This window comes from Rhynchophorus ferrugineus, unplaced genomic scaffold, assembly GCF_030347505.1.
Source record: "Rhynchophorus ferrugineus isolate W39M unplaced genomic scaffold, kcgeb_rfMv2 rfM2, whole genome shotgun sequence".
NCBI classification, from domain to species: Eukaryota; Metazoa; Arthropoda; class Insecta; order Coleoptera; family Curculionidae; genus Rhynchophorus; species Rhynchophorus ferrugineus.
Window position 1 is genome coordinate 39,447,990 of NW_027472581.1, and position 16,360 is coordinate 39,464,349.

Here is a 16,360-nt window from a genome sequence, read left to right on the forward strand (position 1 = left end):
CCTGCAGGAAAAAACGTAAAGCATCCTATAAAAATAACATTCGACCAAAGAAAACGACGAAGAGAAAACACGACTTGAATGTCCATATCAGCGAAATGGTTAAATAGATTGGCGAGAACTAAAAAAAAGCAAAAAATATACTTTCCCTAAATGGGAATGAGACGATGAAGCAATAAAATAACAACTCAGTCATATAAAGAAATTATACAGTACGATAAATTTATCATAGCTGTACATTAAAGATACCAGGTCCATTGGTGAAGTTATAGAGACTATTTTGAGCTCATTTTTAATTATATGATTTAGGTTATGATAATAAAAAAGCTGCAACAATTTTATTAAGCTTAAAAAGTATATTAGATATAGAGGCTCAAAAGCAAGAAGAGGTTAAGATGAATGAGTAATAGATAATTTGTGGTTCAAGAAAATCAAGATAGGCGGTAGAAATTATAAATGAAACGAGGGGTATTCAAAAAATACATAAAGAAAATAGGGAAAAATGAAGAAGCAAATAAGTTAAGGATTTTGAGTAAACTAATCGAAAAATTAGTAAAGAAAAAAATGGTCTCATTCTTAGAAAAACTTTCCAAAAATTACAAAAAATAAATCTCCAAATGAAACAACCTTCTACTGGGGCAATCAATGAAAGATACGACTTAATAATGGTAATTAAAAAAAAGAAAATAAATAAAAAATAATAATTTAACAACAGTTATTAAAAATATGCATCTAGATTGTATTGTGATTAAAGTATTGTGATTAAAGTATTGTATACAAATATGTAACACTACAAAAATAATGCAATAATGCAACAATAACTTTTTAAATAAAAAAATCCGTTACCTCAACTCGAACTGATCTTCAACAAAGAAGTGTTGCCAATAATATGTAAGATAAAAATTAGATGTAAAATATGTATGCTATTATTTATGTGTGCTTTATTTATAATTTTGTAAAATTACATTAGAAAATAACTTGAGATAATTGTTATTTTTTATTAAGATATAAATTTGTACGTCTTAAATATGTTCTTTGTTTTGTTGGTTTTGTTTATCACATTTTAGTATCCTTCTCAGTAGTAGGTGCTTATCATAATTGGGCCTACATTAATACATGAATAACAATATGGTAATAGTAATGAAATAGCAAAAAGAGGGATAATGTTCTTAACCAAACTTAATATAATTGTCTTATTAAAATATTGGACATACAATTAAAAGACAGATTCTTGAATTTTGAGTGTAAATATTGCTATATATTCAAAATACAGCTTACAATATTATTACATTGTGTACGTAATTGCATAATAAGTGCATGTTGATTTGACTACAGGTTTGCAAACAATGAATGTTAATGGATTGGATAAAAATCGGGGTTTTAAATGTTTTTCAAAGCATATTTATTTATATGAATAAATAACTGTATATAAATAATACAATAACAGTGAAACACAACTCAATGGTATGGTGCATTTTTGATCGATGGTCTGTTATCACTTTTTTGGCAAAACGTTATATTTCTGGTTGAAAAATTGAATCATATGTTCACACACCTTTTTTGAATCCAGCTTTACGTCAATAAAAGAGTATTTCAAAGATTGGAATAATTGTTAGTCAAGGAGTCTAAAATCCGGGCTGTACGATGGACATATCGCAGTTAACCTCCGTCAATTTTTGGCGCTTTATTAAAAATATGTGTAGTGTTGTTATGTTTGTCTCAATGACTAGACTGATGACTAGAATGTGCTATGGACGGTACGTCTTCAAACGCGCTATGACATGGCTTCCTTGAATAAGTGTTATTGGCGATTTGCAACTTCAAAACCATGTGTCAGGAAAAACAGAAATTACTTTTTCCACAATCTTTTATTTATTTTTATTTGTAGCTTGTGCGAAGCTAATAGTCAAAAGAGCGGAATTAAGAGTTGCTAATTTTTTTGAAAATCATTGAGCATTCAGCCGTTTTTTTTGTAGACTGAAATAATCGTTGGTATCACAGCATTGAATTATTTGAAAGGGATGAAATAAATAAATATAATAAAATTTAATTTTTTTTTTGATTACAGTAGCACTATATTTTTATAAATCGTGATATATTTTTTATATAACAATAATTTTTAGTTTCAATATTAAAAATAATGTATACAATATTTTATATGGGATAGTGACCTTTATCTGTATAATAGCCAAGCTATACCCATTTTCTATATTCACTGGTATTTACGCCCACCTTTGTTTACTATCGACACAATACCTTTTATAAATAAGGCCACTATAGTAGAGTGAAAAATATGTCTGAGAATATTAAATTTCTCTTGTGCTCCAGAATTAATGATTCTATTATTATAATATTATATCGAAATATAAACTTTTAAAGAGTGGAAAAAAAAAGATAAAGAGTGGAATAATTTACTGTTAGGAAAGGAAATGAAGTTGTTGTTGCATCAAATTTTCGTGAATAAATTTAACTAAAAATATGTGAGCCGTGTGCATTGTCATGTAAAAAAGATACAACGATATGGAAATTTTGTTGTGTGTATAACGAAAAAATGTTTTAAAAAGGAATTGTTTAATCGATTTTTATTATTTTTATTATTTATTTAAATTCTTAGGTAAGAAAACAAGTTATTGATTATTAAAATAGATGCTTGTATGTTAATATTATAGCTTAAGAAAATATATGCAATTACTAATTCGTACCTAGTCCAATGGGTTTGGAAAAAAGTATTGGCAATAATTTAGTTTTTCTCTGCAAGTATTTATAAACTTTCTTTGTATCTTGTAACTATCATTACTAACTTATTGTTTGAATATATATTAGGCATTTGAATGTATTATTAATAGACATTTATTAAGAAACAAAATTACAATATATTAATATTTCAATACCATCTCTAAAGAACAATATTGATTCAAATTTTTCTTCTTTTATTTCTTCAGAATTTCGAAACCGTGTTTGAGTATAGCTATGCTGCATCTCATGGTAAACAATCTGAATGATGGTATTGTGAATAATGTATGAAATGGTAATGGATCTGATTGAATGATCTGAACAAGTGATAATCAGAAAGCGCTATATCCGGTAAATATGCTGGGTGCAACAGTGTGTTGCTATATTCTAGTTGCAACGGTGGTCATGAATATTCCGCTCCGATGTCGATGTGGATGGAGCTCTTGGATTACACCATGATTTTTTGCGCTAGGATCCATTTGGATCGTTTCCGTAGCATGTAAAAGTCTGGAAACAGTTGATTTATTAATTAATAAGCTGTGTGAAAATTCTTTGGGAGTTTGGGGGGATGTGTGAGATATGACGGAGTAGCATCATGATAAGTTTCTAAAAAATTCAATTATGAACATCCCATAATTGGTTTCTATATATTCTGATTAATTTAATAATGTTAAAAGGAAAATATTATTTTGATATACAGAAATGTCAAAACCATCCAATTTAACAGCTAGGTTAGGTTGTTTTAAAATTAATTAATACTACTTTAAAAATACTTTACTTTTTCATAAATAGACATCGCTAATAATATTTATCTATTGTAATAAAATGTATGTATATAGGCAAAAATTTAAATTATTTTGTACATTTTGCCCATTTTACAAAAATTTGTATAGTATAAATATATTTTATCCTATATATCCTGTTGATTATAATGTTAAAATGTAAAATTTCTTGTACTGATAATTTTTATCGCCCTAAGCATATACTGTTTAAGATGACATCTGAATCCTACAATTTACTGCCAATTTTTGTACATCAAATCTGTCATTTTTCTTATTTGAGATAATTTTTTAAAATTTTTATAATATTCTAGATTGCTATGAAAAAGAAAAAACAATCTCAAATAACTCTCTCTTACAACAAAGAGCATTCAAAGTTGAGGCTACAGGATGGTCTGTCTATTGTCTGCAGACAAGGGTGTATCGTTGAAAGAGAAATAAGTATCCCAATTATGCCAGTAATCAGAATAGGTAAGACCAGATGTCTTCTGGTATGCTTTCTAAGTTAGTAATATTAATGTAAATACCAAACCATTGATTACATATCCGGTGAGAGTAACATTGAGAAAGTAGTTACCTAGAATATTTTTGTATAGTATTGGTGACTCAGATTTGTGATTATGTACTATAATGTACAATATACTCATGATCAGGAAAAGATTTTTAAGTGGTAGTTCTCAGTTTAACTAATTATTTGACAAATAAAATTTCGCTACAATAATAAGGAACTGTCAAAAGCAAACGTATGAATAATATTTCTTTCAATTAATTTGGGGAATACATACTGGTACAGTACGGGATTAATAATGATGAATCCCGTACTCGTTTTGCTAGTGTATTCATGCAAGTGTAACAGAACAGTAGTAATAAATTAATTTGTAAATTAAGATTGCACAGATCATATCTAATGTAAGATGTAATTAATGAAAATCTTTCAACAATCAAGAATAATAATACCGTTAGTGACTTCTCGATACACAACACAATTTTTCCAGACCACCTATGATGTGGAATCTTTAGTTATTTATTCACAATTATCAGTTGTTTGCGTTATAAACTTTAAAGCTTTAAAATGAACCAAATTTATTAATATTAATGTAAAAAATTAAATAAATACATTTTAAATTTAAGTACGTATTTCGAGTTCTACAATATAATAGAAATCTGCCATTTTTCCTATTTTAGATAATTGTTTTAGATTATTATGACACAAAAAATCTCTTATACCTCTTGGAACAAGAAAAAATTCACCGGTAATCAGTCTAGGTAAGACCAGATTTCTTCTGGTATAGTCTACGTAGGTAATATTAATGTAAAAGCTGAACCATTACAATGGCACTTGTGAATTTTCAATACACAATTCAGTTTTCCAAGACCACCTATGATATTGAATCTTATATGGTTATTTTTTCATAATTATCAATTATTTCGTCATTAACTTGTAGCGACCTTGAGGCGTGTCGAAGTTTACATCGTGGAATAACGGTCTACAAAGTAACCAGAAATATCATCCCAGATGTTGAACACGGACGGGGTGCCAGCAGCGCCAACTAAAACACGATAACGAATAGCTGGCAACCCCGAGACGTTTATGTTGGATGTTATTGAAGGGTGTTTCCGATCATTCAGTACCCGACCATCGTTTGGTTTAGACGTACAACCATCGAGTGCCAGCCTGGTCACCAGGTAACACCGCTGCCATCCGTTTTATCTATTTTGTATTTTGTATTTTTTTATATTGCCAATAAATAACGGTCACATAATGTAAATACCACTGTTTCATTTCGTTTTACCTCCATTTACCAAGCTATATCATATACCCTAAAAACTTTCAAAATTTAATTTAAAAAAGCATTAAACTATCAATATTAATATGAAAAATTTAATAAATGTATTTTAAATTTAAATACATATTTTGAGAGTTCTACAATATAATACAAAGTATTTTCTTTAAGTCTTTTAGCGTTAACGCATCTATTGAACGTATTGATTGAAGCTAATTGATGGTCAATGACTTCATAACGATGCTATTGCTTGCAAAATGGTGTTAAAACGTTAAACTGTTGGTAACGGCTTCAACTAACAATTTAATGAAAACTACCAGGGTCAAAGGCACCAGAAACGGAACTGCATGCATCCAAACAAAGGAAACTGATTGTTACTTTTCAAATGAATGCTCGTCAGTGGATTCTCCTAGCTCATTCCACCAATAAATCATCCACATCTCCACCTGGCCGTCATCCGTAAAAAGAGTAGCTCCGACATCAGCACACAATTTCGCAACATTGTAGCCTGTAATTAATTTTAATGGACTTATTCAATTTAGAGACAGCCGATTACGACGCAGTTTTCATTTAATTTAGATTTTTATAATTATTTAATTCATCCAGTGTGTTTCTATAATGATGGTTCATGGCGAGATCGCGTCGGATTATTATAGACGTCCTTCGTTTCCATTAGTTGTTTTTGTTTCAGGTCGTAATCAGTCGTTTAGAATAAAGCCAGGTGTTAATGAAATAACACCGACAATGGCAAGATTTATTCTAATGATCCATCTTGTAACTTAATATAATCGTTATTAATTTTACAGGAATTACTTTCTGTATACAATTAATTTCCTTTGATAAACTTCAAATACATATTAATGTTGGTAACGTGAATCATCTTCAAGCTTCTTGGACAATGAAAATAAAATAATTAATGTAATTTTAATGATGATTTGTTTTAACAATAATTATGTTTATATTCGATATGTTGAATCCAACAGCGTTTCAGAAAAGTCCTAAAAATTATTCTGTCTGGAAACTTGGTTGCGATGGTTGTAAGAATAAAACAAATTAATCATGTGGCGTCAACATTTAGAAATCAAATGCTTTTTAAAATTTGTATTTTTATATTTGTTAAATAACACAGGTCTGTAAAAAAAGCTGTTTAACCAATTTCTATGGATTTTGGTATGCTGTATGGTACAATAATAGATTCATCGAAAAGAAAAAGGCGGTTTTTATTTTTCCATTCTTATACGTCATTCGTAGTAGAAGTGGTTCTTCACAAATTAATATATGAAGGCCATGCTGACAGGTGTACCAAGTTCATTTTGCATATATGTTTATAGGATAGTAGAGACCGAGTAATCACTAGACCAAAAAGACTTAGGGAAGAGAAGCCGCGTACTGAGCTTTTAGTTGGTGAAAAGAAAATCCTTCAGGAAACATTGCTACCCCCACATAAAATTAATTTACCACTTTTGTACAAACTCGTGTAGATAAACAATTTGGGATTGATGAAGCAATTTATAAAATCAGTTCCTATGGATGGAGATTGCTTCAAATACATAATCTCAAAGCTTCCCTCTCAGAAGCAATGGTGAACGAAGGTGTTTTCGTCGGACAAGATATTAGACTGCTTATAATCCACAATTCATCACGACCATGACAAATCTTCAAAAAACCTGGCTGTTAAAGAGGTCATAGATTTTATACAGAAAATATGTTATATAGAGTGTAACTATAAACAAATCCTCAAAAAAATGATAAAGAGAACCACAGGAGAATATTAGAGTACATTTTCTTCATTTCAATCTTGACTAATTTTCGGAAAATTTGGTGTGAAAATGTGAGTGAACAATAAGGTGAACGATTTCACTAGAACATTAAAAAGATGGAGAAGATATCAACGAAAATGGTCTCAATGATGTCAGACTACTATTGGACATTTCAGAGAAATCTTCCAGAGAAAATACTCCAAGCAAAAATGTAGAAAGAGGAACCCCACTGAGAAAAAGACGTTCTTCGTTCTCATTAGTTGTTTTCCATGATCGGACTGCAGCAGCAACAGCAACATATTTGTTGAAAATTATATCCCCACCAAGCGTCGGTTATGGAGTGATGATGATGAATATGTAACTGGTTGTTCAGAATTACTTTAAGCTCTAAACCTAATATGAAAAATGCTAACAAAAATGTATATACACTAGTATTGAAATGGTATTGAAGTAATACAGCGCTTATAGCGTTTTTAATTTATAATAATGAGAAAAGAAATAATGTTAATGTATGGCAATGTTTTCGTTGTTTCTGCTTCCTGTTATTTTGCCGTTTCTTTATTACATAGTGATAACTATTATATTATTAAAAAGTGTAGGGAGGAAAAAATTGAAAATTCCTCTACAAAAGCTTATTCCAATTAAGCAATGCCTAACTAATACAAAGAATACGTTTATTTTCAGTGTTTATTAAATTAAATTGTTATATAAACCTTTGCTTATTCTAACTAGAACACAATCTTGTTTGCATATAACAGTTAAGGAAATTAAATCACTATTTCGAATTCTGTAGAATGAAATATTTATATTAGTAACATATTTCTGTATTATTGTATTCAACCAACATTATATAAGCGACAACAAGCAACGAATTATGTATTTCGAATAATAATTTAGGCTAAATTTAAATAACAAATACAGTAAAACGTATTCTTCGACTATATTTCTCATTTCCATAACAAATGCTCGAACCATTGAGTTGACAAAATTAATCTTGGAATACAATTAAATTCATGTGATAATTCCTTATAAATAATTTTAGGTGCAATTCTAGCAGATAGCCGTCTTCTATTATGATATGATATAAATATTGCTCAATAACTATTAGAATTATTTAAAAATATATTACATGTTTAGTCTTAATGACTCAATAATTACTTTTTAATGATATAACACACAATTTAAGTAAACAATTATTAGTTAATTTGTACAGATACATTTACTAATAATTATATCAATATTATTAATATTTAAAAATATTACCTTATAGTACAAATTTAAAAAATATTATATGGATGATTTATTTGTAGTAATACGTAAAAGATAATTAGATATTTTTAAATTTATATTATGTATGGAGAGCAACAAACCTGTTTGTTTAAAACTTAGTTTTTCATAGTCTTTAATTTGAAAATATTGTTGATTCATTGTGAATGTTCGTAGATATAAAAATTACTAGGTTTGGACCTTGAAAAGCTTGAAAATTAATACAGCATTGCTCAGCAATACCTTAACTGGTTCCTGTCTCTTGATTGTGCGTTTTTAGGTTAGTTATGAACTAATTTTCTTATAAATTAATTTTAATATACGGAGAGCAAATTTTATCCTCATATTTGTGCACATTGTCAACAACTTCTCAAATAACTTTAATTCTTATTTTTATGAAGGAATGCATTGATAACTATAATATTTATAGGTGATTAATGGGCTTTAGCACACAGTTTTAGACTCGATTGTCTTTTTGGGATCTTGCTTTGACAATTATATTTTTGACACTAAAAAGGTATATTTTAATGGCTGTAGGTTTTGATATTGATAGTATGCTGGTATGCTATTTGTTTCATACTGTGTGTTATATAGAATTAATATTTAAATTTTATTTTGAGGTCGTATAGCTGTGTGTGAATGAAAATTATTTTTTAAACCTAAGCCGATGTACCACAAGGAGACGTCGTCCCTTCGCTATTCTTCAGTACAATGTTTAAAAAGTATTGAACATTATAAAAAAATTGAACCGAATTCGAAAAATAAATAAGGAACTCACTAAAAATGAAAAAATAATCAAACATAGATTTTTAACACACAAGAAAACATTTTAAAATAAAATATGTACATAATAATCGTTGTAATGACTAAATAAAAATAAACAAAAGCCTTATATACTCTACTACGTATTTTATATTCTACTTTACAAACACAATTTAGCCTAATACCTGCCTAAACCTATTTATCTATTTACAATATTATTTTAACTACTACCAACTGATCACTTTGAAGTCGGGAATGCTATAGTTAGTGCTTAAAAAACAAACTAAATGGCTTTTGCACTGAATGACTTTTCGTCACATCAGCTCAGCAGTAACATTATACACAAATATCTGATTATTTTAGATAAAACATATGTGAGAACTTTGTACGTGCCTTTGAAATCTGAGCGTTTCCCTTGATTTATCGCCCCCTATTCCCTCATCAGATCCAGACTTGGTTCCAATGGGACCATCTCGGAAGTGCACTCTTTCGAATAAAAAAATAATTTTGAAAATCGGTCTATAATTGATGGAGAAATCGGCGAACATACATAAAAAAATATACGGTCGAACATAGAACCTCTTCTGTTTTCGAAGTCGGTTAAGAAAGGGATGTGAGATACGGTACAATGCCACAAATTTCTTGAGAAATCTGATGGTCGCTGAAGATAACACTTTATTTGTTGATACAGAGGTAGAAATTTCTGCCATATTCTATGATACTGATCGTATTGTAGAATATGGATATCGTATCGTATTGTAGAATATGGATATCGTATTGTATTGTAGAGTAATATAATTGAAAATATATGAAGAAAAGTAAATCTTATCTCATAGCCTTCGCAAGTGCGTATTATTTAATTAACACTATAAAGAGGCATATGCTGTTGAAATAATAAGCTAAACAAGAGTAAAATACGCTTTTTCTTTACTACCTTTGAAATGCTTATTTGAATGAATCCATTTGCAAGCATGAAGTATTTCAAATGCGACGCTTAAGGCTAATTCTGCGTGATTTTCTTCAAAACCGTTAGGTTAGGTTAGGTTAGGTTAGTTTGTGTTAACAAAATGAAGTTATTTGATTAATATGTTCAGTGGACATTCAAGAAACAGTTCCAGAGAAGTAGATTACCGTGATATATCCACTGACTTACTAAGATGTCAACTGAAAAGTCACTGGCCTAACATAGTAAAACACATATTTTTGGAAAAATTAGTTTTTCTTATTCAACATAATTCCCTCAAGGGTGATACACTGATTATAGAGACCCTCCAACTTTTCGATACCATTTTTGTAGTACGATTTGTCCTTTGCTTCCAAATAGGCCTCAGTTTCGGCGATCACCTCTTCATTCGACGAAAATTTCTTCCCAACAAGCATTCTTTTGAGATTTTAGAACAGAAAATAGTCCCTGGCGGCCAGATCTGGAGAATACGGTGGATGAGGAATCAATTCGAAGCTCAATTCATGGATTTTTAAGACGGTGCATTATCTTGGTGAAGCAGCACATTCTTTTCCTTCAAATGCGGCCGTTTTTCGGCGATTTCGACCTTCAAACGGCTCAAACGTTACGTAATAGTCGCTGTTGATGTTCTTTCCTTTTTCAAGGTAGTCAATGAAAATTATTTCAGCGCATCCCATAACGCAGACGCCATAACCTTGCCAGAAGACTGTTGCGTTTTTCCACACTTTGGGGCGGGTTCATCGTGTGCAGTCCACTCGGATGACTGTCGATTGGACTTCGAAGTGAAATTATGGAGCCATGTTTCATCCATTGTAACATATCGATGCAAAAACTTGGATTTATTACGCTTGATCATCTTCAAACATTGCTCCGAATCATCAACTCGTCGTTGATTTTGGTTAAAAGTGAGCGCCCGCGGCACCAACTTTGCATAGGGCTTTCTCATACCTAAATATTTCTCAATTATATGATGTACACGTTCAGTTGATAGTTTTAGAGTGTCTGCTATTTCATTCAGTTTCAATTTACTGTCATTCAAAATAATTTTGTGGATTTTTTATGTTTTCGTCGGTAACAACCACTTTTGGGCGTCCACTGCGTTCACCGTTTTCGGTGCTCATTTCACCACGTCTAAACTTAGCATACCAATCCTTAATGGTTTATTTTTTTGACAATAACAAAAGTTGCTTCACTCAAACTGCTATAATTCACATACTAATGATCCAATAGCTGTCAAATATATACACGCATCTTTGGAGGGTTTGGGCTAACTAAAAAATATATGGATTTAATTTTAGTAGCGCCATCTATGGATCAGGCCGGGACTTTTCAATTGACCTGTTAATCACCTCAATATATATGAGGAATTTAGTGAGCAAAATACCTTCTTCAGTCGCAGAATTATGAACGCGATGAAAATATTGCTTTTAGACATTGTACCATTTTAAGATTTTCTTCGAATACAGAGTAATATTAATAAATATTGTACACCTTTATATCGACCATTATCTGTAATTATTTAACAATTTCTTAATAAAAATCTCACTGGAATCAATCATAACAAACTCATTCATCTGACGATCATATTTGCAATAAGATTAATCTGTTCTGTCGGGCAGTTCTTAGATTTATCTCATGAAACGCGTGTTACTTCACTTTCATCGTACAATGACTCTGATAGGCGTAAACGTGTAAAGATTTGTGTATTTCGCTACAGATTAACTCTACGAACGTACTTACACAGATGTTAGTGTTGACTGTTTGGAATCGACTTGTAATTAAAATTGCAAATTGATTTTTAATTGCTGTTTTTTAATTATACTTAAATTGCTCATCATTAATCAATGTTCTCTCTATTTGTTTCAATTTACATTTATATAATACTAGCTGACCCGACAGACTTCGTCCTGTCAAAAAGATTTGTAATGTGGCAGTTTTTGTGCCTACGTATTTTAAAAAATTCTCCTGAAGAGAACCATCACCCTGGTGATAGGGCGTTGTGAATAAAAAATAATTAAATAAAACATATATAAGGATTGAAAAGTAAGTAATCGCTTTATTGTTAATCATGTGAATCATAATTATTATTATTATTATCATTGTAGTGCTTTGTGGTATACGATGTTCTTTGTTTGATTACCTGGCGCATAGATAAACAAATCTGATGGTTTTCCAACACGGGAACAGGCAACATACAATTGACCATGTGAGAAACATGGGTTTTCTAGATTAATACCACAAACACTTAATGTTTGCCCCTGGGACTTGTTTATAGTCATAGCAAAAGCAAGCCGCACTGGAAACTGTAGTCGTTTAAACTCAAATGGCACATCAGTCGGAATCATTGGGATGCGCGGTATGAGAACATCTTCTCCTTTATACTTTCCTTTGAGTATAGTTGCTTCTATCACATTGTTTAGTAATTTTTTTATCGCTAACCGTGTACCGTTGCAAAGACGCGGTTGGTTGATATTTCGCAACATTATAACCACCGATCCAACCTTTAATTGAAGATTGTGAGGTGGCAATCCTGGCAAATCCAGCGAGTTTAAAAATTCCGGTGGATAGTTGACTACATCATCTTGATTAGTAGCCGAATCAACTGATTTATATATCCTCAATTCGCCTGTAATTTGTTCTTGAATTTTGAAATTTAATTCATTTACATCTATGTTTTTTGCAGCCAGTATAGCTCGTTCGCTCAACCAATCATGGTTTCTGTAATTTTGAGAAACATCTGGAAACACCTTCTGAATAAGTTCATCTTTTGATCGAGTTAACTGACAAAAACTTTGAGGAAAGTTAATGCAGCCAGTCAACATGTCTATAGGAAATTTGCCATTACCAATGTCAATGAGTTGTTTAGAGAATATGTTTCCAGATTGGTCATTTTGCAACTCGACACGCATATTCTTGCTTAAATGAAGTACTTTGACATGTTTCCACAAATTGGAGGACTTTAGACATGCATTGAGTTCATCAGCTGGCGTTGATCGTGGAATCACTGGCAATGTTTGACGAAAATCTCCTGCTAATAAAAGCATTGCACCACCAAATCGGTTATTATTGCTACGTAGATCTTTTAAGGTTCTGTCTAAAGCCTCCAAAGATTTTTTATGTGCCATCGTGCATTCATCCCAAACAATCAATTTACATTGCTGCAAAACCTTTGCCATTGCAGAGTTCTTCGAAACGTTGCAGGTTGGAGTTTCATTGCTTTGCATATTTAATGGCAATTTTAGTGCTGAATGGGCTGTTCGACCACCTTCAAGCAAAGTTGCTGCGATTCCCGACGAAGCGAGTGCAAGTGCAATTTTATTTTGTGAGCGAATTGTTGCTAATATTAATGAAATCAAAAAAGTTTTTCCTGTACCACCAGGTGCATCTAAGAAGTAAATCCCTCCAGTTTCATCATTTGTTACTTTCATAAGAGTTTCAAATACATACTTCTGTTGTTCATTTAACAGTGGAAGATTTGTTTGAATTAATTCTTTCAAAGCGTTGAGATCATACAGTCTTTCTCGATGCAACTCTTGGTTAAAAGCGTCATGCATTGGACGATTGGGCGCGGTCAGGCCTAATTGAATTAATAGTTTGTTTGACATTATCAAGCACATGTCCTCAATTGAAATCAATGCTTCATTGTAAATTTCTTCACTGATTTGTATATTTGGATTTCCCATTCTATTCCGTATTTGATACAAAATATCATCACACATATAATCTTTGTACTTCATCCACAAATCAATTGGGTTTGATGGGAAGCATGTAGATATGATTATAGAAAACAATGTTCGTATTTGATGAGCGTGTGATGATATTACAGCATCATTGAGAGTTTGATCCCAATGAGCGTCATTTTCAAGCAATTGCAAACGTTGACAGGCTTCTCTGTAGGATCCACACAATTCACCATCAACAGTTCGTAACTGTTGGAATGATGTTGGGCCACGTACATTGACTAATAGCAGTCGTAAATAAAAACATTCATCATTGCTTGGATGTACTGAATAAATCCGGCCAATCGCATCGGTGGAATATACATCTGTATATCCTGGAACTGGTTTTCCTTGTTTCCGTCGTATAAATCTCCTTGAGGATTGATTCCAGGTATAATATTTTGGCATTTCAGAATATAGCAATGTTTGTGCGAAATCATCGTTTTGGCATGTCTCAAAAAAACTGGTTAATGTAGTAGATGGTGGCTGAGCAGCTCTTTGTACTGCGTTCTGTGCTGTAAAATACACTCTTTGTCCATTTTCTAAATGTACAGCTAAGTGAACAACAGAAGGGTGTCTCTCATGAATAGGAAAAGAAAATATTCGCCAAACTGCTTCATTACTGCTAACATAGCGGCCCATTTGGTATTGGGTAACTTCATCATTAGAATTCTCTGCACCAATTCCAATCACAGCCATATCACTCCCTTTGGTTACATATTTGCAAATGTATTTAATCGATTTCACTGAATGGCAAGATTCAACGTTGATGTGTGCTTTGAATGTCTTTGATAAAATGGGTGAATATGGAACAATCCAACGATTATCTATTTCAATATCTTGTTGATTTAATTTGACAATTGTTGATTTTCCATTGTCTGCTGTCGATCTGCGACGATACAATGGATAACCGTCATTACCAGTAATTGTTTCCGATATTAATGTCCGTGGATATCGTTTTGAACATTTACCATCCATCATACACGGTGAATTTTGATTAAGAGTTCCACAGGGACCATGTATCATGTTTTTGATAACTACCTCATGCAATCCAGGATCTACTTGTACATTAGGGATTTCAGCTGATATCACTGCATCAACTTCATTTGGCCTTATCTTTTCAACCAACCAAATCAAAATGTGTGCATGTGGCAATCCTCGTTTCTGCCACTCCACAGAATACATCCAGCAGCGTGTCTCACCAAACACATTATGTTTTACGATGAAATTCATTAAAGATTTCAACTTTTGTCTAAAGACTCTGGCTGTAATATCATGACGATCAATGGGTGATTGCCCAGGGAATAACTCCTGCTTAATTTCTATCCATTGCGGATTGCATGTAAATGTGATGAACAAATCTGCTGTACCATAATGACGAACATACGACATGGCATCTTGAGCATATTCGTGCATATGCCGAGGGCTTCCGATGTATGTTGCTGGAAGAATAGTCATCCGACCGACATTCTGTGCATTTCCATCAGTATTAATCGCATCTCGAAGGTGAATATACTCTTCAGATCGGAGTTTGGTTTGATTCAACCTGATGAATGTTAATCTCTCCGTTTCAATTTTAACATACATGTCAACAACATATTTGTGATATAATCGGCGACATTTCAATATGTGATTATCTTCATTTTCCCGAATCATTAGGCGGTATGAATAATAGTTCATTGAACTGACTTTTTTGTTGGTTTCAGAACCTGTAAACAGATTTTGTTTTAATAACATTCAAATATAAAATTAAAATACATAATATAGTGACTGAGATATTATCGCCATAGCTAAACTAATATTTTAGTTACCTGTAATGGGATTTATCATTTTTATTGAGAAATCGTAGCCATCTTCACCTTGCCAAAATATAATGGGATATTGCAGTGCATCATATGAGCGGTGTGTTTCCTTTATACGTTGTAATTGATCATTCCGACGATGTAAAACAATATCACGGGATTCCAAGTTTTCTCCAACTACAACGATAGCAACTTCATCAATAGTTGGTGCATTAAAACGTCTTGTATGTTGACCTGCAGGTGTTTTATCAGCTCTGATTACAATTTTGTGATTATCGGATGGCATCAGATCCAGGGCAGTTTTAAACAATATAATCAATTGATTGCGTTGATGAAATAATTTTTGTAATTGTTCTACAATAGACCTTTTTACTAAATTGTTATGTGCACAACGCAGATCAATTTCTTGTGGTGAATTGCCCATAAAATAAATTTGCAGGAATTTGTTGTCGCTATCTGACACTGGTAACAGTGAACCTGCTCTGTGATATATTTGCCCTTGTATCTGTAAATAAAAAAAATATTATGGTGTGGTATAAATTAATGGATTGTCAGTGATCAAACTTAAATAATATTTGATCTTAAAAAGTATATATTTAGTTTTAACTAATATCTATCAATTATAAAATATAATAAAAGTGTCACTGAAACTGAATCACCATATAATATGATGACTAAGTGATATATTTCGTAATGATTAAGAAATTGAAGATTAGTAACACATCTTAACTTTGGTGACAGAAAATTTTGTTCGCTAAAATAATTATGATTAACTGCTATAATACATACCTTGA

The 16,360-nt window shown here is 31.6% G+C and overlaps 3 protein-coding genes across 14 annotated transcripts in view; 1 reads left to right on the plus strand and 2 right to left on the minus strand.

The window, feature by feature from the left end:
• LOC143192067 (TOX high mobility group box family member 4-B) overlaps positions 1-16,360 on the minus strand; it is a 434,710-nt gene that overhangs the window by 32,054 nt on the left and 386,296 nt on the right. The gene's annotated exons all lie outside the window — the stretch shown is intronic.
• Positions 12,082-16,120, minus strand: LOC143192066 (uncharacterized). The gene is made up of 2 exons (XM_076397537.1): positions 15,576-16,120; positions 12,082-15,473 (listed from the first exon to the last, which is right to left on the minus strand). Exons 1-2 carry the CDS (start codon positions 15,988-15,990, stop codon positions 12,142-12,144), a joined length of 3,747 nt encoding a protein of 1,248 aa, XP_076253652.1. The 5' UTR covers positions 15,991-16,120; the 3' UTR covers positions 12,082-12,141.
• LOC143192070 (ATP-dependent DNA helicase Pif1-like) overlaps positions 12,661-16,360 on the plus strand; it is a 599,413-nt gene continuing 595,713 nt past the window's right edge. The window contains exon 1 of the mRNA XM_076397559.1: positions 12,661-12,731. Coding sequence (XP_076253674.1) covers positions 12,716-12,731 — 16 coding nt within the window. The 5' untranslated portion in view covers positions 12,661-12,715. The remainder of the gene's footprint in view (positions 12,732-16,360) is intronic.